This window comes from Lasioglossum baleicum, chromosome 12, assembly GCF_051020765.1.
Source record: "Lasioglossum baleicum chromosome 12, iyLasBale1, whole genome shotgun sequence".
NCBI lineage: Eukaryota > Metazoa > Arthropoda > Insecta > Hymenoptera > Halictidae > Lasioglossum > Lasioglossum baleicum.
In genome coordinates, this window is record NC_134940.1 from 8497504 (window position 1) to 8524865 (window position 27362).

The 27362-nt window shown below is 35.6% G+C and overlaps 2 protein-coding genes across 9 annotated transcripts; one reads left to right on the top strand and one right to left on the bottom strand.

Moving 5' to 3' along the window:
• Positions 1-147: 147 nt before the first annotated feature.
• LOC143214303 (uncharacterized) lies at positions 148-3581 on the bottom strand. Of its 3 annotated transcripts, none has more exons than XM_076435172.1 (5): positions 3342-3580; positions 2298-2462; positions 1573-1674; positions 1125-1415; positions 148-1040 (listed from the first exon to the last, which is right to left on the bottom strand). In XM_076435172.1, exons 2-5 carry the CDS (start codon positions 2433-2435, stop codon positions 783-785), a joined length of 789 nt encoding a protein of 262 aa, XP_076291287.1. In that variant the 5' UTR covers positions 2436-2462; positions 3342-3580; the 3' UTR covers positions 148-782. The 3 variants fall into 3 exon arrangements, with proteins under 3 accessions (XP_076291287.1, XP_076291286.1, XP_076291285.1); XM_076435171.1 differs by lacking the exon at positions 3342-3580 and adding an exon at positions 2602-3231; XM_076435170.1 differs by lacking the exon at positions 2298-2462 and having other exon boundaries at positions 3342-3581.
• On the top strand, positions 3211-17511 carry LOC143214301 (phospholipid phosphatase 1). 6 transcript variants are annotated; one of them, XM_076435161.1, is made up of 6 exons: positions 3211-3419; positions 9796-9961; positions 14305-14459; positions 14932-15155; positions 15239-15359; positions 16049-17509. In XM_076435161.1, exons 1-6 carry the CDS (start codon positions 3414-3416, stop codon positions 16412-16414), a joined length of 1038 nt encoding a protein of 345 aa, XP_076291276.1. In that variant the 5' UTR covers positions 3211-3413; the 3' UTR covers positions 16415-17509. The 6 variants fall into 6 exon arrangements, with proteins under 6 accessions (XP_076291276.1, XP_076291278.1, XP_076291279.1 ...); XM_076435163.1 differs by lacking the exon at positions 3211-3419 and adding an exon at positions 6212-6670; XM_076435164.1 differs by lacking the exon at positions 3211-3419 and adding an exon at positions 7256-7281.
• Positions 17512-27362: the final 9851 nt, after the last annotated feature.

Genomic DNA, 27362 nt, shown 5'->3' on the forward strand with positions numbered 1-27362 from the left:
TAAAAATTGAGATCTCAATTAGTACAACAATCAGTATATCTACTTCATGTCTTTTCCATATGTATACAAGAATGATATTTTTAAAAATATAATCTTCGTTTCATGGTCATTGTTTGTTTTAGGAGACAAAATACCGATACACAAAAGTCGTAGAAAATAGAACGGTTTTATTTAAAGTCTCTTGTATAACATATTGCGTACATTGCCAGTGTTAAAAATGTTTCCAATTTAACATTAATGCAAGACTTACACTTTGATTGACATATAATAGAAAATTTGAATTTGATTACTAGACACTGGATCTTTATGCAAAATAAAAATTTTCTACCTGAATTGCAGCAATCTGGAGTGAAATAAACATTTGTTTCCTTTCTTAATATGTTTAATACGTTGAAAATGATTTCACTGTTTTAAATTACGCCTACTCATTTTTTGTTATAAATGCATAAAATCCGCTGTCTATCGCTTATTTTTAGTAAATGTGTTTACAATAAAAAGATTTGGTATTTGCAAGATATTGATATACATATCATGTTTTCTGTTTCTCCATTTTATACTTAAATTATAGCATAAAACATTAAAATGCACTACGTTACTTGATAATTTCTTGATTAGTCATCATATAATCAATTTGCTTGATTTAAAACATTTGTTTAAAAGTAGAACAATACGTACATTATCACAGATTATACATTTTGTATACTTCAGTAAATAAGCGATTTTAAAATGAGCAATGATAGTGAACGTATTCAATTCAAAGAAAAAGTTTTTTGTCGAACTAATCATTTTTTTCCCTTAGCATCTTTTTTCACAAAATAGAATCCTGAGTCATCCATATTAGCATAATACTGTCGTGGTGTAACTACATATTTTTTTCCTATACGTGGCACAGTAAAATCGATATCTTTATACTTATTTTCATCTAGTTTTCCATAAACATGTAAAGGTTGACCATAAACTTCTGGGTCCTCTGGATACTGAACTAATTTCATACAATATTTTTCTTCTGTCACATCGCTTAATGAGGAATTATTGCCATTCTATTATATACAATAAAAACATTTTAGTTTAACATAATCAATTACTTTATTAATTAAATTATAATATTTATAATTTACGCTCACTTGTGTCTGCGTTTCTCTTCCTTTCTTTACTTCTAAAACAGAAGACTTCTTTGGTATTTGTAAATCATGTAATGATATTTTGTGAGTTTTTAGAAGCCCTCTGATTGCTGCATTTTTATGAAGTTTAGACTTCCTTAACCAGTCTTCCTCACCTTCAATATCCTCTGTTTTATTGGATGAATTGTTAGGAACAGGATCAATTTTAGCTGAAGACTTTAACTTAGCTTGAATTTGTCTTGCCTTCCAATGTTCCTCGAGATTTTCATTCGAATAATTGATACCACAATTGGCCTGCAAATCATAATTAATTTTTCACATATGTTTTATACATACTTCCGTAACAAAGATTATGAATAATATTAACAGAAAGTCATGTTTTTGAACTAAGTTGCTATTATACACATATTATATATTTCTATTATATTCTGCAATTAATAGATTGATTTACCTCCTCAATTTGAGATAATATCTCGATTGCATTTACTTCTGGTGGCAAGTCTTCTTTTTCTTGTGGATTGTCGCCTGCTCCAACGTCATCTTCAGTGTATAACTGTCAAGTACAACATCTTATTAGAATCTATATATATAATAGCCAGTTCCTTTGTTCTTTGTAACGGTAAAGAAATCTCGAAACACAGAAGACATAGAAAGCTGAAATTTGGTAATAGATAGCTGTTAGCCCAAAGGGATGCACCAATATGTTTTTATCCTGGAAATCCTTCAGGATCAAGTACTAAAATTAGATTAGTTATTTCTCTGTCCTCTGTAACAGTGAAAAAATCTTGAAACATAGAAGGCAATTTAGTACATAGGTAGCCTTAGTCCAAAGGGATACACCAATATGTTTTTATCCCAGAAATCCTTCAGGATCAAGTACTAAAATTAAATTAGTTATTTCTCTGTCCTCCGTAACAGTGAAAAAATCTTAAAACATAGAAGGCAATTTAGTACACAGGTAGCCGTTAGTCCAAAGGGATACACCAATATGTTTTTATCCTGGAAATCCTTTAGGGACAAGTGCTAAACTTAAATTAGTGGCATACCCCAGAAATAAGCCAGCCATTGATTTTCCAAATTGCATGTATATAGCTAGAATATTATGCTTTAAGTCTGCCTAACGTGTTTACGATACAATAGATTCGACTTAAAAATAATATGCAATTAAGTACTAACATTTGCATTTCGTGGTGGTGAATGTTTAATTTTTTTGGGAGTTCTTTTAGCTGTGTTGTGGCATATAAATGTAGAAGATGACGGCCTATCTGTTAAGGGTATCCGAGTTACTTTTTCAATATCATTGTATATATTCATTGTGAAATGATATTAAAAATAAAAAATCTGCAACAAAATATTCAAATGATAAATAATTTTCAATGCATACGAACCTCAACTCTACTTTGCGACTTTTTTGAAAAAATAGTAATAAACTCTGAAATAAGTGCTAATATTTAACTGAGTAAACATATGGATATCTTACGGATAATGTAAACGATTTCGTGACTCCTGATGATAATAATGGTTAACCGGTTCTATTTATATAACTTGTACAATTACCACTCGTACCGATTGATTATCAAGCTCGTAATGTATTTAACTCAAACTTTTCGTTAAGTTTAAGGTTAAGACATAACTGCGTGTTTCGGATATCGTAAACAAAGAAACTCATTGGTTAGTTTAAATGATAAACAATTGCAAGATGAACCAATAATGGTAGAATACAAAAAATTCTAATATTCAAAATATAACGTGATAACATGTATTCATGATTTATAAAAACGTAGTGTAATTTCCATATTGCAATAATCAATTAAATTTTGCTACATAAATACGTAATATTAATATGTAGAGTAGTTATGGAGAAGTGTATTGGCTTCGTCGTAATAGGAGAAAAGAGAAATAAGGGATAGAAATATGACGTTTTACAACACGATGTAAATTTTTATTTTTATATTTTCATTTATACTACTATTTCGTTTAAATATACTACACTAGCTGATAATATCCAAAAATGGAAGAAATTCGTGACTTGTATACTGTATACACAACTCATCCCCTCCTTCAAAACTAGTCACAGTAGTTGAATCATATAATGACGCTGTGTAGAGTAATGTTTGTCAGTGAGCTGTCAACTATGCGTCTCTTGCATTGATTGTATTTATGTACACAATTACTATTTATTATAAACTACAGTAAGATACTCCTGAAGGCATAATTTACCTGTGGAACGTAGTGACGAATCATTTTTAAGAATATACGTTCATTTGGAGAGTATATTGTTACACGTGGACAATGCAGGTTAGAATTTGACAACTGTTTGGCATAGTAAATCAATTTTTTGAATGTGTACTCTTGCTGATAGAATACTTTTATACATCGGCAGGAGTTAAAAGACACTTCAAATTTCATGTAGTTTAACATATTGTTATTAATTACTTTGCTCCTAATAACACGCTGTTCAACGCATGAGTCATTGTTAAGAGTATTGTTAAAATTTTGTAATGACTAACTAAGGAAGAAATCAGAATTATGTATATATATATACATAAATAAATAAATATTTTTGTGAACAAGTATTTTTATTTATGCTATGGCTTCTAGTAATATTTCAAGTTTTTGTGTTGGATTTAATATACATATACGAAATTAATTGAGAAATTCATTTAAAATTAGATTTTGACTAAATCCATATTAAATTTGGAATCAAATCTTTTTAGATGTAAAATGTAAAGGAAAGAATGTCGTATACATATTATAGATTCCAAATTTAATTTCGATTTAGTCAAAATCTAATTTTAAATTAATTCTTCAAGTTTATGTTAAATTAAATCCAACACGAAAAACTTGAAATATATTACCAGAAGCAAAGGATAAATATATATAGAACTTAAATGGTTAACAATTAGAAATTATAAGAATATAATTTAAATAAAATGAAATAATTTCCTCCCGTGAAAACACGTATACACAGAGATTCGTATAGGAATTGTTGTCTAACTTAATATGGATGTAGTATTTAAGGGATTTCATCTTAACGGGCATTATGTACGTTTACGTAAAAAATCACGCATCGCGTATCTGGCATTCAGCTCACGTCATCGGATGCCAATCGGTTTTGCAAAGACATTCCAGCAGGTGTATCACGCTATTTTCCCTAGAAGTCAAGAACGTTGGCTCTATCAGACACGTGCTCGTCTATACCACATATTTCTTTGTTATTTACGCAGACCATAAATCTCGCAGGATACTCTCGTATCTATGACTTATTCGCATGGTCTAGGAATTCCCTTTTTCGTTCGATCATCGAGTCTACCGCGATTTCATTTCGTCTCCATTGGTATTTACGTTCCGCGAACTTTATAACCCAATAAATTACCGCACACATGTTCGTATATAGGTTCTTTATGAAACGATTTTTCTTAATTGTCCAAACATTATGAAAACAATCCGAATAATATCAGTTTATAACCATTTAAGTAGTTTTAAGAAAAATCAATATTTTTTCTCTTTCCATGAGATAATAACATTTACATATATACTTACCAAATCACGAGCAAAGAATCTCATAAATTCACTGCAAAACAATGGTTAATCCATTCACCGAAATCTTCTGACTTGCGTTTTCGTCAGATTTTCATCTCCTTCATATTTATTACTTTACGACTGCAATAACAATGGTACATGGAAGCTGATTAGAGCGATCACTAATTATCAGATGATATAATAACGTATTTTGTAGCACCGTAACACTCAATTGGGTTTAGATAGTCGTGCGAGTCATTGCGTTCGGTGTTTTCAAGAATTTTTTTGATTTTCGACGAAGCTCAGGGTTCGTTACACTCTACAGACTGCAAAAGAAGCCATAACTGTTGAAAGGTAATAGGAAATATGTATCAAGATGTCCTAGTCCTAGTATAGTGGATTATGTGTACGGAAATTATTCAAATTATGCAGAGACTTGAACATTTTTCCTCGAAGTTATACTCTTCGTTTTAGAGCTGGCAATAATCGAAAATTTTTCACTAATGTGAGAAAAACTCTACGAAATTTTACGCACAAAATGTATGTTTTCAATAGTCAGAAAAAACGAATTGAAAATGAATCATTTTTACTCTTGCAGTAACACTGCCGACAACAAATTGTGGTCAGGAGTCGGGATGTACCGCGTGTGATAATTTTGCTTGTTAGTATCCTGACGCAAGGATAAATGCTTTGAGAGAGAAACATGTATCACGAAAACATGCATCTTCAAATATTTAAAATTATAGTTAATAAATTCTTAACACTTCAAATATATTCATGCGTTTATTTTGCTGCATATAATTAAATCATTCATGTATTTCTTCCTTTAAGAATTCTAATAAGTTGAAAAGACTACATCGATATTTTTAATTTCTTTTAATCCTTCCATTATCTTAGATTTCCGCTACTCATTTTTGTCATAAATACATAAAATCCATAGTCGACTTATTAGCCAAGATATAATTGCGAACAAGAAACGATGAATGAGAAATGACGAATAAGAGCTCTGCCAAATCAATAACGAATAATTATTCGTGAGTTTTTAGAAAATTATAGTTAATAAATTCTGAACACTAAATAAATCCGTGCGTTTATTACTGCATATAATTAAATCATTCGTGTATTTCTTCTTTTAAGAATTCTAATAAGTTGAGAAGATTGCAGCGACATTTTTAATTTCTTCTAAAATCCGCTGTCTGCTTATTATAGGCCACATTAGCCCAGATGTACTTACGAACAAGAAACAATGAATGAGGGCTCTGCCAAATCGATAACAAATCATTTATTCCTTACTGTTATTCGAATAAAATTTGCTCAATGCGAGTAATGCCAAACAATGAAATTTGGAGTTCGTCATTTCGCCTGTTCCCGCGGTAGGCCAGAAGTGTTAACGGTTGCAGCGTGGAAAATTGTGGGATCATTCGGTTTTGGACCTCTTACCGTTCATCTTGGTGGTGGTATAGAAACGTTTGTACGTAAACCGCACCACACGTGTCGAATCCTTTGGTGGGGCTTCATGGCGGGGGAGGGGGCAGGGCAAGAGGGTGGGTAGAACATTTAATTCGAGCTTGCGAGGGAAGTCGTTGATTGAAGACGAGGTACGCCAGTTGTGCCTGGACGTTGCTTCGAGTTAGATTGCCTTGTATTTTCATTTTTTTTCTTCCCAGAAATGTGTCGTACATTATCATACTCAGAAAACCGTATCATGGAACCGTGACGAAATAAGTTCGTGCGTTAGAGGTCGCGAATTTATACTTCATGTTTTATCATTAATGCGACCGGTGACGTCGCGTTGAATGTTCCACGGTTTCGCATCATTCCCGAAATTCAAACAAAACAATGACAGACCAGTCTCGTTTCTCCCTTCGTCTCGCTCCGAAGCTGATGTTTCACGAAACAATTTTCGACGTTCAGATCTAAGGAAGATGTGCGCGGGATCTAGAGGTGTTTGGTGCTCTCCCTTTTATGCGAGAATTAATTAACGCCGAACTGCTAATTATTACGATCGAGGTGAACACTCTCCCCGAGTAAGTAAAACGTACCAACTCTCTCGTAACAGCTCGTAACGTTAACATTATTCTGGTTCGGTCCTCTGCTGCTGATTCATTCGTCTTACACGTTAATTACTGACTAACTGTTACGATTAGACAGCGGATTTTATGCATTTATGAAAAAAAATTAATTTAAAAAATGTACAAACACGGAGAGGTTACTTTCAATCAATTAAAATTATTTACACAAGGAATAAATCTTTATTTAGCTTCATTTCATTGAAAGATCCGCTGTCTAGTTATGATGCTTGAAAGAATATGTTTCTGGAGCTCCGTGTCGTGAAAATTATACGTTCGTTGAACGCTCGGATGATGCATTCTGTGTTTCGCTGAAATTTTTCGGGGCTTGGCTGTTCTTTTGCGAAGGAATTACATACCTGTAACGTTAGAGTGTTTGAATGCGTGGACAGGAATACGCGGTGACATCGATACTTTATCGTTAAATTTTATCTACTTATCGATTTTACTGAACCTCTAATCAATCGGGGATTCCTACCATCGTCACACATTTCCGCGTTATATTGTGCGCCGTGGAGGTCTCGCCTCGTGTTTATGTTGTTAACAATGAATCTTCGGCTCGGCGCAAGGCAAGTACTCACATTTGTCTGTTAGACGCGCGGTCTCGATAAAAAGGTCGACCTAATCTAGGTCTCGACCAGAAATTACCATAAATTGTTGTCTTCTACATTTTCAATACTTGTAAAAGTGATCAAAGTCATATATTTCTCTTGTTTCGAGATATTTAAAGGAAAAAGGACATTGACACTAAATGAATTCCATATAATGTTGAAACAACAAGCACTATCTAACGGTTCATTTTTCACAATACCCTAAAAATTACATTAAATTGATTTAGTTTAAAATAATGTGATGTGAAATCACTAGACACGGATCTTTATGCATTTGTGAAAAAATTGGTTGAGTGATATATAAAACAGTAAAAGATTTCAAAAATTTTAAAAATCGAAGATTTTAAAATTCGTTAAAAGGTGACATCAACTTTTACGGTATTCCTGCTTTCCATAATCAATGCAAAACATTTTTATTTTGCATAAAGATCCGCAGTCCAGAAATCAATAAATTTTGACTTAGAAAGTATATTCGTACACCAATTGAAAACGAATAACTTTCTCAGAATTTGACTCGACAGCTCGAGATTTTTTGAGACTTTTTTTAACTTGTTGTTGGTCGCAGTTGCGAAGGAAAAAGCGGGGACCACGTTTCTATTTATCTGTGCCTGTAATGAAAATTTAAAACATGTATCTTGTAAATCTAAATAAGTTACCAAAATTCTTATGAAATACAATTAATTGAAAATAGCAAAAATTGTAAGATTTAAATGAATCGCAAACCCGACTTCAATGAAAAACTTTAGTACGTATATACAACTTAGATTTACAAAGTACATATTTTAAATTTTTCACTGTATGTACTAGTAATTTCTAGATTTTTTCTGAATCTTGTCAGCGTAATGTTTGAAAAGACTGGCACTAGCTGAATACAGATGCAAGTAATAAATCGGTATAAACGGTTACCGGGGCTTCTATGATAATGTATTGAACGGGTTCAAAGTATGCGTAGATATCAGATTCAGGAGGGTACGGACGCTTTCCCCCCTAATTACCTCGTAGCAGTAGCTCAGTTAAAAAATGCTTATCCTCCCTCCTGAAAATGCGGATGTGCCGCCGTGTTTTTCAATCAAGCATTATTAATCGAGGTTTTTTAAACCTCGACCTAATTAACAGCGGCGCATTTTTACTGGTAGGCGAATATGCCTCTCGCTATCGTTCTCTACCGCGGGACTTGCCGCGGTATACGCATAGTGTATCTGATAAAGTGAAACTTTATGGAAAACAAAGAGAGGAGAGAAGAGAAAAATATGAAATTCATCTCGAATGAAGAGCGAACGAAATTACTGTAGCTTTTTTTCCGTTGCTCTTTTTAGAAAAGGCGGGCAACTATGGTACAATAGAACGAAGCTCGCGAATATTGTATCAACAGGTGGTTGAAATAATTTTACGTGTACGTATAACGATCGCGCAGGCAGACGCGAAAAACTTATTCCATTTTTTTTTCTTTTTAATTCAATCGTTTCTCGAAATATGCGCCCGTTGTACGCGACCCGTGTTTTTCTTTTTAATCCCTTTTTTGATGGCGAATCGTCACTGTGAACACAAAAAACGACGAATTTAAAGACGATTGAAACGTGCCATCAAAAGACAAAGGATTTGACTGTAAGTAGGTAATCGAGTGTGCCAAGGGCAGGCAGACGATATTAAGAGGCTAGTTCCGGTTGATTGCTCTCGTTGTATCATTCATGCTACTTCAATACTCGAAATTTTCGACCTTTGTTATTAATCGTGTGCTGTTTTTTCTCTGTTGCCGGTGTATAATAGAAAGTACTCGTTACATTATTATTGTCAATCGTTGTTATTGGGATCGTTTAAGCCAGGTAGCAGGCTGCACTATTTACATTTTAATTGGCCGCTGTTATTGTAGTCAGAAATGCTGTCTGACCGATTAGTAGTATTAAAGACAGCTGTGTAAATGATCCATTGTAATTGCTTCGTACACGACGACAATACAAACGTTATTGTTCGATTGCGGATATTCATGCAAAATAGAAACTTTGTTAAGAAACTAAAGTTAAATAAGAATGAGTTTTTTTTTTAATCATTTGAAGAAGTCAGAAATAGTGTGATAATTGGAATGTTTTTGTATTTGTGCTCATAATTATGAAAGTGGTCTAAGTCATATGTTTCTTATTTCGAGATACATATTTAAAGGAAAAGTATATAAAAACTAAATGAATTCCTTATATGACAATATCGTAAAAATTACATTGAATTAATTTAGTTTAAAATAATGTGATGTGAAATAACTGATAAACTAGGCCTGATAAGTTATTAGTTCTAGTTATTACTCATTGAGATTCTTCCTTGCAATGAATCAACTACAATCTTATCGAGTCGATCAGAACGTTTTCTCTTACTTTTCAAGAAAGTTGAAAAACGAGTTTCTCCACGTTTAATTAATCTTTCGCAAATATCTCCCGTTTAGCAATTTCTTGTTGTTTCTCAATGAGCTTCTCATTTTTCTAGAGATCAACGGAGCAACTGACGACTCATTCGAGTACAGCAACTTTGGAAGAGATCCTCGATAATCCGGACGGAATTACAACGCGTACCGTTTCCGAAAAGATCATGAGTATCTGCAAAAATACTATACGTTGGGTACTCTTTGTCGACGGTTTGCTCGTCGTATCAGGTAAATCATTTTTCTTCTCTTTCCCCATTGGTCCCACCATTTCAATCCCTCATTGTATGGTTTCCTGTTTCCTTAATCATCATACAACTGACCGTAACCACCGATGACCGGGTCAACCGTGACCTACACTAGACCATACGGTTTTTGTTTTCCCTCGTGATGAAATCGCAAGACCAGATCCAACAGGTTAAAATAAGAAAAACATAGTATTATACGATGTTTATGCATGTAGACGCTTTAATGCAAACTTATATGGGAATATTGAACGCAGCATGAAATGCGATACGTGTCGCAATGGATTTTGCGCAACAGTACACGAATGGTCGACCATGTTTACTTTGTCTATATTTAATCAGAGAAACGGATCGGTTTAAGGGAGCACGATCAATGGTATTAATTATCTTTTACATTGAAACTTTTTGGAATGTGAATCATCGAGTCAATTAAGGTTTGTCGATTTACCTCTCGTATTGCGCAAAAATCTATGACATAAAATAACTTTTCAAGAAAATACACAGAACACAGTTTCACTTTTATTTGCACACTTGTGTTTTGCTTATTAATAGCACCATGCACGCGAAAATAGGTACACGAATATATACACAAAATATTGATTAGGTTGCGGATCATATACGTAATATGCAGATGGTATACAATATGTATATACGTAACTATACATATAACATATTCGAATGTATAAAGTTCAACAAGATGGAGCTCTTCAATAAGTGTTCCACCACGAAAAGAACATCGTTTGTTAAATAATTACTAAAACTGTCCTCTTAAATTTATTAATCGTGTATGATGAAGTATTCGTACAGCTTTAAAAAACGAATAACTTTTTCAAAATTGGACCGAACAGCTCGAGTTCTTTTGAGACGTTAGAAGGATTAGTTTGCTAGCCAATGTGTAAATGTACGTGCGATGGAAGACAGAAAGATATTTTTGGCTCCCGTTTCTTGCAAATAATGCAGAACATTTTTAATTTGCATAAAGATCCGCAGTCTAATCGTATCAAATCGTTGCTTATCGCGCATTCGAAACACGCGAGAGCGCTAACATTTTCCTTTTGTTGACAATTAAGATCTTTAGGGAAACACGCGGTACGTTCTCTCGGACACGAACAACACATTGGTGGCAAATTCTTTGCATTTACTGCATTACACATTCACAATTACGCCAATTAACATTCTGTACCGATTAAATTCACACGTTTCTCTGATAACAGCGGGGAAACGAGAGTTCGTCAATTGAAGCGGCGGTTATTACATTAGTAGACAACTGTACAGTCGGAAGTACGTATCGTTTGCAGTTCCTAGACAATGACTGTGATCTCTGAAATTACATAGTCATTATTAGACCGGATCTTTATGCAAAAAATAAAAATTTTCTACCTGAATTCAAGCAATCTGGAGAGAAATGGTAATTGATCTTCTTTCTCAATATGTTTGATAGGTTGAATATAAAATTTAACAGTATTATTCAATTCTTCTAAAGTTTTTACTGTTTTAAATTACACCTACTCATTTTGGTCATAAGTGCATAAAATCCGCTGTCTAATCATTATACATGTCCAGGCGAAAAAGTAAACTTCATACTCAATAAATTACTAAACGTATTTAATATTTTAAGAAACTAGTAAAAGTATTGTATGTGGTATTATATCAGTTTTATATATTCTATATATTTTATCAATTTATATATAAAATAGAAATATTTCAGGTCGGAAGAAAAATTCGGTTTACGTGCTGAAACAACCTTTATCAAAATTTTTACAAAAATGTACAAAGAATTGTTTAGAAAGACTGTACACATACTAACACAGAAGATACTTATACAGGGTGCGGCCGAATAACATGCACTAGCGGGCACGAGGTGGTGCCTTATGAAAAAATAAGAACAAAAAATTTTATTCCATATTTTGTCCTTATTTTTGCATAAGGAACCACCTCGTGCCGGCTAGTACATGTTATTCAGCCGCACCCTGTATATCGTGTTTTTTAAACATTTGTTTGATCGCGTGACGCGGGAGCCTGCAGGAGTATAAACAATATTGATTATCGTCCGGTCGATTCAACGCATTTATTTTCTGCCGCAGAGGCGCGAAATAATCTAGAAAAATTTTGTAAATCAATCGAAGCGTAGGTGATTGATTGCATTCGCGGACACTAGAAACGAAACCATGCATGCAACGAGAGTTGACTTGAAAACCGCGGACCGAGTAATACAATACCAAGCGGGACGACAGTCTGCTTTAGTCTAGAATTTTTTCCGGGCGTGTCGCATTAAATAACTAGGCGCACATGCATGCGGTGAAGCGTCAATGAACCGTACTCTTACAAAACAAGTTGGAGGATCACAGAATAAAATTGGACACCTTGTATGCAGATTCTTTCCCTTATGCATACAGAAAAGCCTGTGCCGCTTCGAAAGATAAAATGGTGGAGAACGAGAGATACCCAAACAATTCCTTCGAATTTAGAGCAAAGGATCATTTGGTTTTTATTGTGTTATAGAAACGTTTCGAGACCGAGCCCGTGCATAAATTTAATATACTTCATGTTAAATTCGATATGGTGCTCATCACATTTGTGTGTTATGCTAGCGAACATGTTAATCTATAAGAAGATCGTATAACTAGTACACTACGAGCTCATTATCCGTAACAATGGTAATAATAGAGGATTAATTAAACCATATCGATTTTGTTCATGTAAACGCCCGACAACCATATACATTGGATGTACAAAAAGTATTCGTACAGCTTTAAAGAATAAATAACTTTCTCAAAATTGGACCCAACAGCTCGAAATTTCTTGAGACGTTAGAGCAAAGATTGTAAGAGTCTGCGATTTAAATGAATCGCAAATCCGACTTGTTCGCAATTACCGCATAAAAAAGCTATTTAATCGTTCATTTAAATCTCAGATTCGTACTTTTTGCTATCTCCAATCAACTATATTTCATAACAACTTTGATCGACTTCTATGAAACTTTGTACACGTATATAACTCACTAGACCTCCCAAAGGCACCTTCTAAATTTTCATTACAGGCACAGATAAAAAATTAAAAAATCGTAACCTTTACTTTGCCCTATTCGTTTTTAAAAGCCTTTGTACACCCTCTGTAGCTCTAGTTGCATAAACCGGTTCTGTAGCTCTAACAGGTCCCGAGATATTAGACAATTAGACCAAAAATGGTTCCCAACCCAAACGTTAAGGGCTGTTTTCACTCCGTCAACATGAACGGTGATATTTTTGCACTACACCCTTCGAAAATTTCGTTGACTGAAAATACAGTTATCTGACCGCTTATGTCTCTTCAGCTCGGCGTAAAATACAGGTGGTGAGGTGGCTATATTGTGCCAGTACAATTTTCTTCATTTTTCACTGTAATCGGTTTGACTAGCGCAATGGCTATTATATATATATATATAATATATTATATATATGATATAATAATAATATAGCACTACATATGTATGTATTCCGAAAATGACACGGCTTCTTCTTATCTGTGATTCATATCAGAGTAATCTGTGGGATCGCGTGTGCTATTTACGCATGCGTCCCAGTCAAATACTTAACTATTGCCCGACGTAATAAACATGCAGTACATTCCGCGATATTGGCTCGAGTGGGTATTTACCCGTATATTCCTGGTTTGGTTCAACCGTCCTTCCTGTTCCTCTCTTCTTCCCGGTTTCTCCTTCCCTCTGTTCCTTTTCCGCGGTCTCGTTTTTCCATCGCACTGTCATTATTAGTCTCGTTACCAGTTTGTTTCGTCGCTTCTTTTTCTCTCGTTCTCTTCCTCCACTTGAATCGTTAGCCCGCGCGGGCACGTGTAACATTTGCACATCATGGCTAGTAAAACAAGCGACAGAAAGAGGAGCGTAAAGTCATCGTCATTTAAAAGTACCCTTTCAAAATTGTTTACCCGGGGGAATATGTATAATTTGTGTAAGTAAATAATGATGAATAATATTGTAATCGCGTGAGAAGCCAGATACGGGTTTCTTTCCTTCATACATCGTTATGACTAGACAGCGGATATAATAAAACTCTTTATGATAAACATGTTGTACCTGAATTGCAACAACTTGGAGAGAAGTGGAAATTTATTTTCTTTCTTAATATGTTTAATGAGTTGAAAATAATGTAACAGCGTATGTTTAAATTTTTCTAATGGTTTTACTTTTTTAGATTACGCCTACTCGTTTTTGTAATAAATGAATAAAATCCGCTGTCTAGGTATGACGTTCTCAATATTTAAATTTCGAGATTTCATATAGAAACATTGACGAAGTTCGCCGGAAATTAATGATATTATTGTATGTTTCAGTTGTTGTGCTGCTGGCGCTATTAGAATTTGGGACCGTGCCGCAGCAGCATATCGGCTTCTACTGCAATGATCCGAAAATTTCCTTAAAATTTAGGGGAGACACCATTTCCCTCGCTCTACTTCTTGTTGGGAGCATCGTGGTCCCGTTTGTGGTGGTATGTGAGTTTGATTGTTATACTTTTATCCGTAATTATAAATTATTTCAGTTTACAGCTGCAAGCAAAGTAGACTTAATACAATCTCATAACTAGAATTGATAAAGAAACTTTACATTTCATCACATAGTTTTAAAAAGAACATTGATGATTTCTACATCTAGAAGAATTTGACCTTTAGAAGCCACTTCAAACCTTATCATGTTGTTCCCTGACGTTTTCTACATTGTCAGTACCATCAGAAATATTTAAAGTGCTCAAATTAGGCGAGTCACTCTGTATAAAAATTCATGTTTCCTTTCCAGAGACGTGTAAAATTTACATTCTTGCAGAATATAATAACGATTCTTAAAGTACTTTGACTGCAGAGTCGTAAACCGAAATAAGTTTAAGAAATGAGCGTTACTCACGAATAAATCGAATATAAAGTGGTTCGTTAAAATGTTAATGTTAATATTCACGGTTGTTGCAGATGTGGATAGCGGAATACGTATGTCACCCTGCAGATAGCTACGATACAACATTAGGATCCGCTGGTTCGAGAGCAAAACAAGTATGGCTATGGTACGGCCACTATTCAGTCGGAATAATTGCTTTGACGGTCATATGCGATGTCATGAAAACTTTAATCGGAGAGCCGAGACCGCATTTTTTGGACACGTGCAAGCCGCGCGAGGCTGAGAATTGTACTGACCAGTAAGCATTTCGAAAATCCAACTGTTGTACTCGTAACGAAAATGTCGGCCAGATAGATTTATTAACTCTACGTTTTGTTTCAGATACGTGGCATCATATACATGTACAAATACGGCGGAGTCAGAATGGTTTGTCTCCGATTCTAGTAAATCATTTCCCTCGGGACACTCTGCTCTTTCTATGTTCACATCCGTTTTCTTAATGGTAAGAGTTAATATATCTGTACCTCCATTTATCGAATTGTTGTATGACAATAGGATAAGCGCGTTATTTCGTTTCAAGTTCAATTTATTCTTCATGTCAGCGTTATACAACCAATCATTTTCTGGATCGAGACATCCAATTCTCTATGCAAATGAAGACTGTCGTCCATTTAATACGTCAACGCGAGGAAATCGTTTCCTAGGGCCGCGTAGTCATAGGTACTCAAAGTACAATGAAAATCATGTAAAACTTACATGATGTAACAACATATTTCATTTAAAAACCAGTACAAGCGACGTGTCTTGAATAGTCAACAGTCTCAATTAGACGTAACATCGACTGAAAATATTAGCAATTGCTGATTGCATATATGGTTAGTTGTCTTTGGTCATAGCAAGCTGAGATCAACGTTGGTTTATGTCATAAGTAGATTGTAGATGTTTATGCAATTTTCAATTTCTGTAGTACTTCTGTAGTACTTCAATTCTCCAGATTTTTTTAAAATTTTTTTTAAGCCATGAATGCATAAAAATCTCTGCAGTCTAGTCATAAGCATTTCGTATTATGGTTTCATTTTATTCAAACATCATTACGATATTTTATTGTAAATCGACCACCCGAGATTTTCGGATTATCGTGCACCTTTAGTAAATGGCATTCTAATCGTTTGATGATTTTTTCTGTTACAGTGGTACTTACAAAATCGTCTACCAAACCAGACATTTTTCTTGAAACCATGGCTACAGTGTATGATATTCTTGTGGACAGTGGTATGTTCCTTGACTAGAATTGGTGACCACAGACATCACTGGTGGGATGTTCTCGCAGGCTGTGTGTTTGGTCTAGCGTGTAGTGTGCTAACTGTAACAGTGCCATGTCGTGCCTTCCGTTTAAATCGTATTGGCTCACATGTCTATAGCGAGCCTATAGAAAATGGACAGCTTAATTTCAATGCCAAGAGGCATCAAGCTGTGAAGAAACTCCTTAGCGAGACAACAGTCGATCTTCCAGATAGTTGTGAATTGAAGAACACTTCATCAAATTGGAAAGAATGAGCACTAGATGTTTGGAAAAATTTAGTTTCAGTGATTTATACAGATTAGCAAACAAACTTAATGGGGTAAAGGCTCATGTTTCCAATTACATTTTATTTATTTATTTTTTTCGCCATTGCAGAAGTAATGATTCAATGATAACGAGAATTGCTTCTTTTTCGGAAGTGAGGAGTAAGACAAAACTGTACTATGTATTATGCTTTGAAATTCTTTCATTCATTGAAAAACTTGAAAAAGCATATATTATTAGTATTTTTATGAATTTTAAATTGTCCTCTTAATTGTTTAATAACTGTAAATACACGAAGGAACATTATTTTATACACACACACAGCGATAAATGCAGTAAGAAATTCTGGAATATTTCAAATGGCGCTGTTTTCATTCTGTGATATTTGATAATTGAAAAGCAATACAAGATGATATTATATTTTTTATCACAAAAGATTAACATTATCAGTTTTTAATCGTATCACGAAGAAAGAAAATATACCTCTATTTTTGTGATCGAAGACAGATTTGTAACAAAGGTTTGTATAGATCCTCTGATGAAAAGCTTTTTGAAACAAATTTTTATGGTACTATACAAAACAATGTAAGTGGATATTAATTCGTAAATAATAATAAGAATAATTAGTAATAATGGGATATCACGAGAGTGTTCAATAGCAATAATTTATAACGCATCACATAGCCTTATTAAAAGCGAGACCTATAAGTATTTAATCTCTGAAGTGTAGTAATTTAACATTCCATTCCGGTGCAGTAAGCGTATATCTGCATAGTAATTAATACACGTACCTACTAGAAAGAACTGCACAACTGTACAAAGTCTGAAGTATAGATATTAGAAAGAACCACCTTCCTGAATCTTATATTGCAATTACATTCCAATTGTGATTTAGAATTGTAAATAATGTGTAAGTAAGGAAAAAATCTTTAGTCTAAAAGTATTGTAATATAATTTTACGTTATGGGATATGTATAGTATATTACTGTACAATTGCGTATCAATTTATATTTAAAACCATGTTGTGAATATAGTGTTTGTATCAATTTGTATGAAATAAATAACAATTACGTATATATATTTACGAATATTATTCCGACGTGGCAATTATTTGTATAAATTATACGCGTACATTTAATTAATTTTATATTGTTCATTTTTCTTTATTATTTATAAAAATATCCATTTTTTCATATGAAATTCAGAAACAATTACATACATTATGTTATATAAATGTAGAAAATCTCGTCATCTTCTAATAAGAAGGAACCGAGTTTGTCGACGCGCGATTATGAAACATAACGTCCCTGTAAATCGGCTTAATCAACAGGCAACACGTGTAAACACAGGTTTATTCATTGAAAACTTTCCCTCTCGTTGATTTTTTCTTTTCTGTTGGCGCGTAAACGGGTGCACCGAAAACGAGCGATTTAATTTAGTGGGCACGCGTTCACACCGCAATAGCTGAAGCATTTTTTCGTCAAAGGTCCGCTCTCGGTCCCGCTTGTTCCCTTTTTTTTCTCTCTTCTCTTTTTCCAACGAAACAATTGGTCAGGGGGTGAACGCGAGGCAGTGGCGGAGGCAGAGAGGGGTGGAGTCTGGAAATGGGCTGGCAGGAGCAGAGAGATTGCACGTAGCTTGATGTGTACGTGTAGGTGTGTGTCGATGTGTGGGTGCACACGAGAGAAAGAGAGTAAAAGAGAGAGGGATGAAGTGGCAGATTAACATGAACCGATGTGGGCCATTCATAACTGATCTTTCTCCTTTTGCTCCCCATGCTCTATGTATACGCGAGCCCGTGCACGACGATTTATAGAATTGGAAAAGCGATATCGGAAAAATAGTAAACTTTATTGATGAATCCCTTCCCGACCTCTAAGAGATATCACCGCGATCGAGTCGACCGCGTTCCCCTGCCGCCGTTGTGCCACAGGTGGCATGTAACCAATCCACGATACGCTGCACAGTAATCTTTTATTCGTTATTCCAGGATCTCTTTCACCTGGATAATCATTTTAACCCTGCAATCGTATCCTGTGGTCTCTCTCGTCACCTCAACAAAACTTCTCTACTTCTAACAACTGCAAATATGATGTTTCTTCTTTGTAACATGTGCGAGGCTTTCGGTCTTAAATTACTAGGTTGTCGTCAATCAACTGTCCGTCATTGTAACTATTCATATTTTTAATATAATTGCCAGTTCCTCTGTCCTCTGTAACGGTAAACAAATCTCGAAACATAGAAGACATAGAAAGCTGTAATTTGGTACACAGGTAGCCGGTAGCTCAAAGGGGTGCACGAATATCCTTTTATCCCGGAAAGCCGACAGGATTAAGTGCCAAAAATAAATTAGTGGCATACCTCCAGGAATAAGCCAGCCGTTGATTTTTCAATGGGAATTATGCTAGTTACTAACTAAAATCGACTTATAAAATTGAGACATCTCCGTTCGGTTTAAGACCACCCTTCTCTGATGTTAGAAGGCCTCAAAGGTTTGTTGATGGCCAAGGTGACACCACCACTTTTGCTGCTTCAAAGTATTTTTAATTGATTCTACGCGATAAATTGGAGCACTATCATGCTGAAAAATCGAATTTAGTTTAGCAATTCTGTCGCCATATATTCAGGTAGTGCATATTCCAAGAATTTTTGGCATTTTCTATTTTCTTCAACCATTCGAAGCTATGTAACTCTAGATGTTTATTATTCGAACTGATTTATCGTCCAAACTTATAAATTAGATATTGAATACTTTATACGTTGCTACAGTTTATAGTCGAAAAGACTTGGCGTGTATTCAAAGACGAGCACGAGACACGAACGAACACCAAACGTTCGTCCGCGCGCATGTATTTTGTGCGACGTTGTCACATTGTGAGGCATACTATTGTGTCTCCTTCTGTTCTTTAGCGCATCTTCAATTCTCTCAATAGCCCGATAAAACAGATCTCTTCGTCTATTCAACAGTCCCTCACGTTTCAAAATTTGCATAGCGCTTTTATCTTTAAACTCATTAATGCTCGCTCTGCCTTTTGATTTAATCATAAAACATCTTTCTTTGAAAACATTTCTGTGTTGACTGCAAAGAGTGACGTCGTAACGTGAAAATCATAAACGAATTTTCATTTTACGTATATCTCGCAATGATCCTTGTAATTGTATTTTATAAGTAGACTGCGGATCTTGATGCATTTACGGTTTCTGACAATTTCCAAAAAATGTTAGAATATAAAATTCCACCGAATTTAATAGGATTTTGATTTATTTCGGATCTATATAAAGAATACTGCCATTGAAAATACATATGATTATACATATATTTGTTTCTGCTTTCTTAAAGTTTGTCTAGAAAAATTCAAAATTAAATGAAAATCCGCAGTCTATTTATAAGAAACATCTTTGCGACATAGTGACGCAACTGAAAAAACGCGATTTGTTTCGAAGACACTCTTCGACCAATTATAAAAATCGTGTTCGTTCACCTTCATAATTTTGCTTGTACAGAACGGTTATGTTGCTCTTCCTGATTCGTGTGACACTGCGCTGTGTTCTATAAATGCGTCTTATTATGATGTGTGTCCTGCCTACCATTGTAAACAAGTGCATATGCTCGAACCCGCTTTTATGAGCATTGTTCTTCTCGTTTCTTGTGATCAACAAAATTACGTCCAATTATGTTCGAAAGCAGTTGTTTCGCCTTTCCTGGAAAACATACTGTTTCGAGTTGACTCACTTTTGTCGAGCACGATGTTATCACTTGACTCTCGGAAAGCGGATACTGTTCACGATTATAGTGATACTTTCTTTCTTAAATTTTTTTTAGTTGTTACAATCTAATTAAAGATAATACAAGACATATTGTTTACCTTGTTTATTTGTGTCGAGAAGTAAGGAAATTTCCGGTAATTGAAATTCGTAAACAGAACGTTTTATGTATGTATATTTAATTGATGCGAGTATATATACATATGTCTAAACAGTGCGTCAGTGCCGTACGATACTTGTACAAAATAAAAATAAACTGCTTAATTCAATTAGCTCTCATTTTATTATTCATATTTCCGGAAACTTCGTGAACTGTTGAACGCTGGTATTTTGCATTCACGTAAGACCGACACATTTTACAGATATGCAATTAAATTCCGAAACATACCTGCAAAGTGTCTGATAGTTCTATGGGGGTTTCCCACAAGCACTGCGTGAACATGTTTCGCGGAGAACTTTTTCATATACGCGAAACCGGTAACCGAGACGAGACACAATAAAACATTGTTCGACACTCATTAAGCATGAACTGTGTTCCGTATTTCGTAATAAGATTTGATCCGCTGATTAGTTACTATAAGAACGTTGCACGTGGTGTCTTCTCGAAGTTCGACGATACGCCTGCAATCAAGGGAATCAAGAGAGTAGAGTTAGGTTGTCAAATGAGTATATTTGTCACACAAAACCGTATGTACACCATGAATTAAAATTCGTTATGTATTCATGACTCACGCCTGACTAATTAGACACGCATTCTTTCCAAGTGACTTCTTCCTAACTGTAAAAAGTAGTAACTAATATGTTAATAGAACCTGCTTTTTTCTATACTTGACATTTTGTGACAGAGTAAACACGGCATTAGTTTACAAGCACGTTTACAGGTATGTTTACAAGTACGTTTCTGATACAAATATCTCGTGAAGTAAATAATGAAAAGGTTCAATTGGTTTAACAAAAACATTGGGTTGCATTAAAGAGTAAAGTGCTATTGCACTGCGGGTGCTGCATCCACATAAAAAATATAAGGTCGTAGAGGACGTATTGTGACATATGGTTTTTCCTCTATCATTTTCTTCTATTTTGACTTAAAAAAGTAACTATGGTCTCAGACCCCAGAATCACCCTGTACATATATATTATGTTTTTTGGTCAATAATAAATAAGATTTGTATACACATTATATGTTTCAGCATAAAAATTTATTTAAATAATTGTTTAAATAATAAATACATATTTAATGAATGAATATATAAATAAAATTGTAAGCATTATAAAAAATTATTTATTCAAAAAGTTGTAATTTGTTCAAAATGTTGGTTTGTACAACATTATAAAAAATCATCGAAATCAGTGTGGTGTATAGAGATATCGATAATTGCCCGATCTCGTCGAACGATTTTTATGTTGTCTCAACTAAAACTACATTGTATATTCTTCGGCCGAACAGAATACAGATTGACAGGACCGAATCATAACCGCGAAACCGGAACCGAAAAATAACAGTTATAGTACCAAAATAATATCGATTCTCAGAAACCGTAACAGTTATAACATTTTTTCAGTTCTCGTAACTGTTTCAAGAACCGGAATCGATATGAGAACTCTTTTCAACCCCTGACGCCAAGTAAAATTCCAAATATTATGGATATTATCGAACGAAGATGAAGATAAAGGATGCAAGCGAGGGTGGGAAGAAAATATCGAAGTATCGATGCACGGGACACCATAGCCCAGCGAGGACTTAATACGGTGGCATTCCCTTTATACGTGGAATGGAGCACAACGTGAGATCTACTTTAATCCTAATATACCATACGTATCGCGGGCTGCTGAAATAATGACACGTCCCGTAATATCAGCGGGAACGGTGTCCGCGTGAACGAGACAGAGTCAAAAGCGGTCATCCAGTGCCGTCATCGATCATCTTTACTGATTTTCTGACCGTACGAAATTTCGATTAAGTTACGTTAGATGGCGGTGCTAGTTATTCGAACTTGTACAGCACGGACAAAACATTTCCAGCCCGGGATGTCTGTTCGAGCGATGGCGGAAATTTTGTCACCGAGTCTGTGGAATAACAGTTAGTTATCGGTTGGCCAACCGTCGAAAAAGAAAATGTTCTCTCTAAAAAATCGTCCGACCTTCTCGGAATTCAATCTTCTTACGAATGGCCCCGGCAAGGACGATCCTGTAATTCTAAGAAATATTAAAAATTGGGCAGCAGGTCAACTGTTTCACAGCTACGGGTAGAGGCGAGGGAGAATGTACGCCAAGACCAGAAGGACGTCCTGTGACGCATTCAATTGAAAATCTCAAGGCACCCTTGTGCACCGTTGGACGATAATTTATAGGGTTACATTACGTACAATATGGATCAGTTATTTTGGTTTAATGGAACGAAATTTTTAACAAAAATCCTCACCACTTTTGGACGCCATAGGGCGAGCATGTGCGATCGGCTCTTTGATCGACCAACACTCGCGGACGATGTTCAATAAGTTTAAAGCAACGTAATCACATTGATTTTACGTATTAATAATTGTTTTTCGCTTTTCCGTCTGTTCGACAGAGGAAGGTTTCACTTTATTCTCGAATTTAATGAAAACGAGGAATCCACCGTCGAACGAACTAGAATAACTGCAAATACCTACGTATTTATAATAATAATTAACCCTTTTTACACGGTGTTCTTAAAAATTGCTGTACCATTGTTCAAAATATTGCTTGCACTATAAATTATTATATGAATTTCATTCCCATGAAACGTAAAAAATCATAGAGAATGAAAATATACTACCAGAAAAATACGCGAACGTTGGGCGTCCGCATTTTAATTACCAATGAAAAATCTCAGAAAACAAAAGGTACTATTTCCTTAAAAATTTATCTTTTCAATAGGAAAGAGAGAAACTAAAATCGGTAAAAATAGTAGAACTATTGAAATGATGAATTAAACAATTGGTCTATTCTATGCAAAGAAGGAAAAAGAAGTAGAATACCAATAAATCATTTGAATAATTTATGTAAAGAGACCGCGCGTCTACTGTCTTGTTGTCCAGGGGTGAATAACAGTCAGTGATAAAGGGTCAGCGAATGGGTGTGAGCGAGGGAGAAAAGGCAGGAGAGGGCGAAGTGGAGGGAGAGTAAAGAAAGGAGTCTCGCAGGCCTAACGGAACACTTTCACCTGCCGTCCCTTAAAGAGGGTTAAATATCCCAAAGACTCGAGGATCATCCAAGATGAATTTATTTCAAGAAGACTAGAAGAAACTAGCCGCCTATGAATAACGGCGACAATACAACCGGACAACAGTTAACTGAAGAGAATTGACAGCCGGAATCGGTTGGTCGTCGATTATATTCGTTGAAATTCTTGGCCAGCGTCGATGAACAATTTAAATGCTCCTCGTGGTCCCTCGAGTATTGCAAACTCTAATATTTATTTCTTTAATTTCACGATATCTGCTTGAACGGAAGAGCACAGTTGATACATTCCCTTTAATATATACAACATAAAAAGTTTCACGACGAATAAAGCGAGCAGGAGTGGGAGGAGAATGAATGTGAGCGAGAGCCAGCTGTTGGTGGAAGCGAGAGCGAGACACCGAGTTGGGGGTGGAACGAAGAGAGACAGAGGAGAGAGAAGAGGAATCGTAGGCAGGGTGTGAGTTAGGGGCGCGAGTAACGGAGAAAGAGAGAGAGGCTAGAGAAAGCGAGAGAGGGGAAGCTGGAGAAAGAGAGAAAGTAGTAACAGCGGCGGGTGGCGACCGGCACGCCAGGGAGGGTTTATTGAACAGAGAGGGCGAATACTCGAAAAGATTTTGTCCGAAATTTCAGGCACGGTTGTTCTTTTCTTCCAGCGAAACGGATGCTTGTACGACGATGAAAAAATCATTTAGAAAACTGATTAGCGACTACATTCACGGTTAAAGATTACGGGCTCGCGCTGACAAATCGAGGCAGGAATCGACGTTTTTTCATCGGGAACGAGGGCAATAATTTATCGTTCGGGCGCTCGAAAGATAAAGTGAAACGCAGCACGAGCGAAACGCGAGGGAAAGAAAAGTACGATCGGTAGAACGCGGGTGCGAACGAGACGGAGAACCGGAGACGGAGAGAAAGAGAGACGGAGGGGCAGAGACGATGGTTCTAAGCTACAACGGCTTTTATACTGTCCACGCATCTCTTCGACCGAACGACACTGGGAATTTACAGAAACTTTCGGAAAAAATCTTTTTTCTCTGGTTCGACAGAGCTCCCCCGGACAGATATTTTTAGAGAGAAGTTTCTTTTTTCCGTGCGGTCGGTGAAATTCTCTGAAAATGGTGTAACGTTCGCCGATGGTCAATTCCATGCCGGTCGTCGAGCTCTCGTTTATTTTTGCATTTTAAGGCATTGAAGAAAAGAAAATGTTAAAAATAGGAAAAAGCGAGCGCTCGTACACAGGGTGAGTCGAAGAGAGAGGGCGGCCGACTCGGGGGAGGAACTGGGCAGAGGGAAAGATGCGCACAAAAACGCACTGACGAACGTACAATGAAGCAAAAAGGGATATCTAACATGCGAAGGCGAAGTAGAAGTCTGTAGGCGCGGGAAAAAAGTTGCACTGTAAGGTTTGGAATGGTAATTCGATTGAATATATAGCAAAATTCGTATTTTTCGAAATAAAATTATTTTTCGCGAATCCTGAAGGGCTGTGACAACTTACTCAAATTCGTAAACCGGTGTTAACACATTCTGGACGGGAAACATTAATTCTTATAATACAGAACAAATAGACAAAATGCGTTCACAATATATATTCACATACAACATTTTTTTACATCAATTGCAAAAAAAGGAACTAAATAGGAAATTCTTTATTCCTTTAATAATTTTGATAGACTCTAGTCTACTTGTCGAAATCATTTGATGGTGAAATATTAAATATTAGCTCTAGTAGACGTGAGATGACTTACTGGTTATGCATTAATACACATAGATGTAAATGATAAAAATTACTGTTGTCTTTTCTAACAGTTGAAAGGTTCTTCTATACGGATGAATGTACATTTCATTTGTCGTTCCTTTGTAGAATGATTCCGTTATCTCGATCAATTAACTTTGTAGCCCTTTTTAATTGTACTTTCACGTATTAAATGACTGATGAATATTTATTGACTGATGTCGGATGAAGGTAGTATATTCCAAATAAATAATAAAAGTACATACGTATTTATTGAAACGTATCGAGTATTGAGTCTTGTATTTCTTTCACAGTAATGACACCGTTCACGTGTGTGTCTAAATAAATAAATAATTAATTAATTTTAAATATTCTTAATGGGCGAAATTGATTTGCAAAAGGGTGAAATTGAGTTACAAAAAGGTGAAATTGATTTGCGTAAGGTTGAATTTAACTTGCAAAAGGGTGAATTTCGAGTGCAAAACCTGTATCAGTTCGTCTGTGGAAAAACAAACTTATCGACAAAGCAGAAAAAAAGTGGTGAGTCGGAGGCACCACTAAAAATTGCTGTACAATTATTAAAAATATCATTTACATTATTAAATAAGTTGGTATCTAATTAATTACTCAACATTTAAGTATTATATGATAATACCTCAGTATTATATGAATTCCACATCTATAAAATGAAAAAAATCATATAGAATGGGATTATTCTAGGTCGGTAGAAATGTTTAATTTTCGAGTTTATATAGCTCCGAGTGCATAGGGTTAATTTACAACTTCGCTACATATTTCTTCCGGGTGGAACCGTTCGGAATACAGTATCGGGGAAAACTAAAAGCGACTGGATCTCGAAACAGTTTCCCGATTCGTATTTATTAGAAGTGTTGTCGTTCGGTGTCACGCTTCCACGCGAATTTGATTAAAACAACGGTACTTGTTGCATGTGGTGCGTAAAAGCTTGAAATCATTAGAAAAATCAAAATCCCGTACAGTTTGGAAAGACGTTGTGCCGGTTCAAAAACAAACATAAAGCTCGCAAGGGTATTCAGGTAGTTTCCTACATTGAAGCGAATCCGCTTACTTGTTCGCCCTAGAGCACCCTGCTTTGTGATGAATGTCCGCGCTTCTCTTCCGCCCTCCGTTCTCCGCCCTCTACCATCCCTCAACACTCCCCTCGTTCCTCTACCCTGTACCTAGCTGGTTCACTCCTTGGCTCGTGCTTTTGTCTCGAAGAATGTGCACAATGCCTCTACCATGGAACCCAAGCCCTGGCCCAAGTCTTTCCTTGCTCCACCTTTTCCTTTTTTCTTTCGGCTGATTCGAGTTCCGTGACTCTGTGAAAAGGACTTAATCACATGCGGCACGAGGGATTTGTCCCTTCTCAGGTAGTCCTCGGATTTCTTTCCGTTCGACTATCTAGCCCCCTTTGAAAAAAAGACGAAATTCTAACAGGTTCGTTTAACCCTCCGCGATCCCGCCTCACTTTTCACAGAAAATTTTAGTGCAGTCCCTGAATTCGAGCATTGACCGTGGGATATTAATGAAGGATGAAATTCGTGTTTGAACATTTACAGTACCCAACAAAAGTTCCGAAACGATCCTCGGGTCCTTCAGAAACGCTTCTGTTCGACCAAACCCAATCCGACCTGGGAACGTACAGTTTTAATATTGTTTTACAATCGAAAATCTGTGAATAATTTATATACGCTTCTATCGAGACGTAAATTTATTAAATTTCCACCGTTCAATTTTAATCGTAATCAATAATCCGTGAATTAATTGAAAAGTATACGAGCGTGAATGCGGCCTGCGTTGCGTGTAGAATTTTCTTATTGAAATATATACATATATATTTTTTTAAATCGCGATGCTTGTAGAACTTTCGAGCTAAGAATCGGGAGACCAATTAAGATATCCATGCGGGTACTCGAGGCTTTATATCTCTAACCATAATATTATATTTGCCTGGACACTTTCTTGATTACACCAACCGTTTTTTATTGCTTCAGATTCTTAAGAGGTAATTTTCGTTGAGCGTCCCCTATCTTGCACCTACCTTTCAAAACTCTTTCACCGTCCCCTCATTGTTATCTACCAAGCTTTGACTATTTTAAAGAAAATTATAAATGAATTTAATTAACCTTTACTTTTTTTACTAAATCTCTTTTATGATGATTAAGAATGATCAAAGTAAGTTTTTAGTTACATTGGCTCTTTGCACTCGAATG

Bases quoted from the DNA above. Each gene is read 5' to 3' on its own strand.
- LOC143214301 (XM_076435161.1), top strand. The intron at 14,460-14,931 runs GTATGTGAGTTT...CGGTTGTTGCAG, and splicing joins TCGTGGTCCCGTTTGTGGTG to ATGTGGATAGCGGAATACGT. The intron at 15,156-15,238 runs GTAAGCATTTCG...GTTTTGTTTCAG, and splicing joins GCTGAGAATTGTACTGACCA to ATACGTGGCATCATATACAT.
- LOC143214303 (XM_076435170.1), bottom strand. From the start codon at position 3,542: ATGTTAAACTACATGAAATTTGAAGTGTCTTTTAACTCCTGCCGATGT. The intron at 1,675-3,341 runs GTAAATTATGCC...TGTACTTGACAG, and splicing joins TTCGTCACTACGTTCCACAG to TTATACACTGAAGATGACGT. The intron at 1,416-1,572 runs GTAAATCAATCT...TATGATTTGCAG, and splicing joins TATTATCTCAAATTGAGGAG to GCCAATTGTGGTATCAATTA.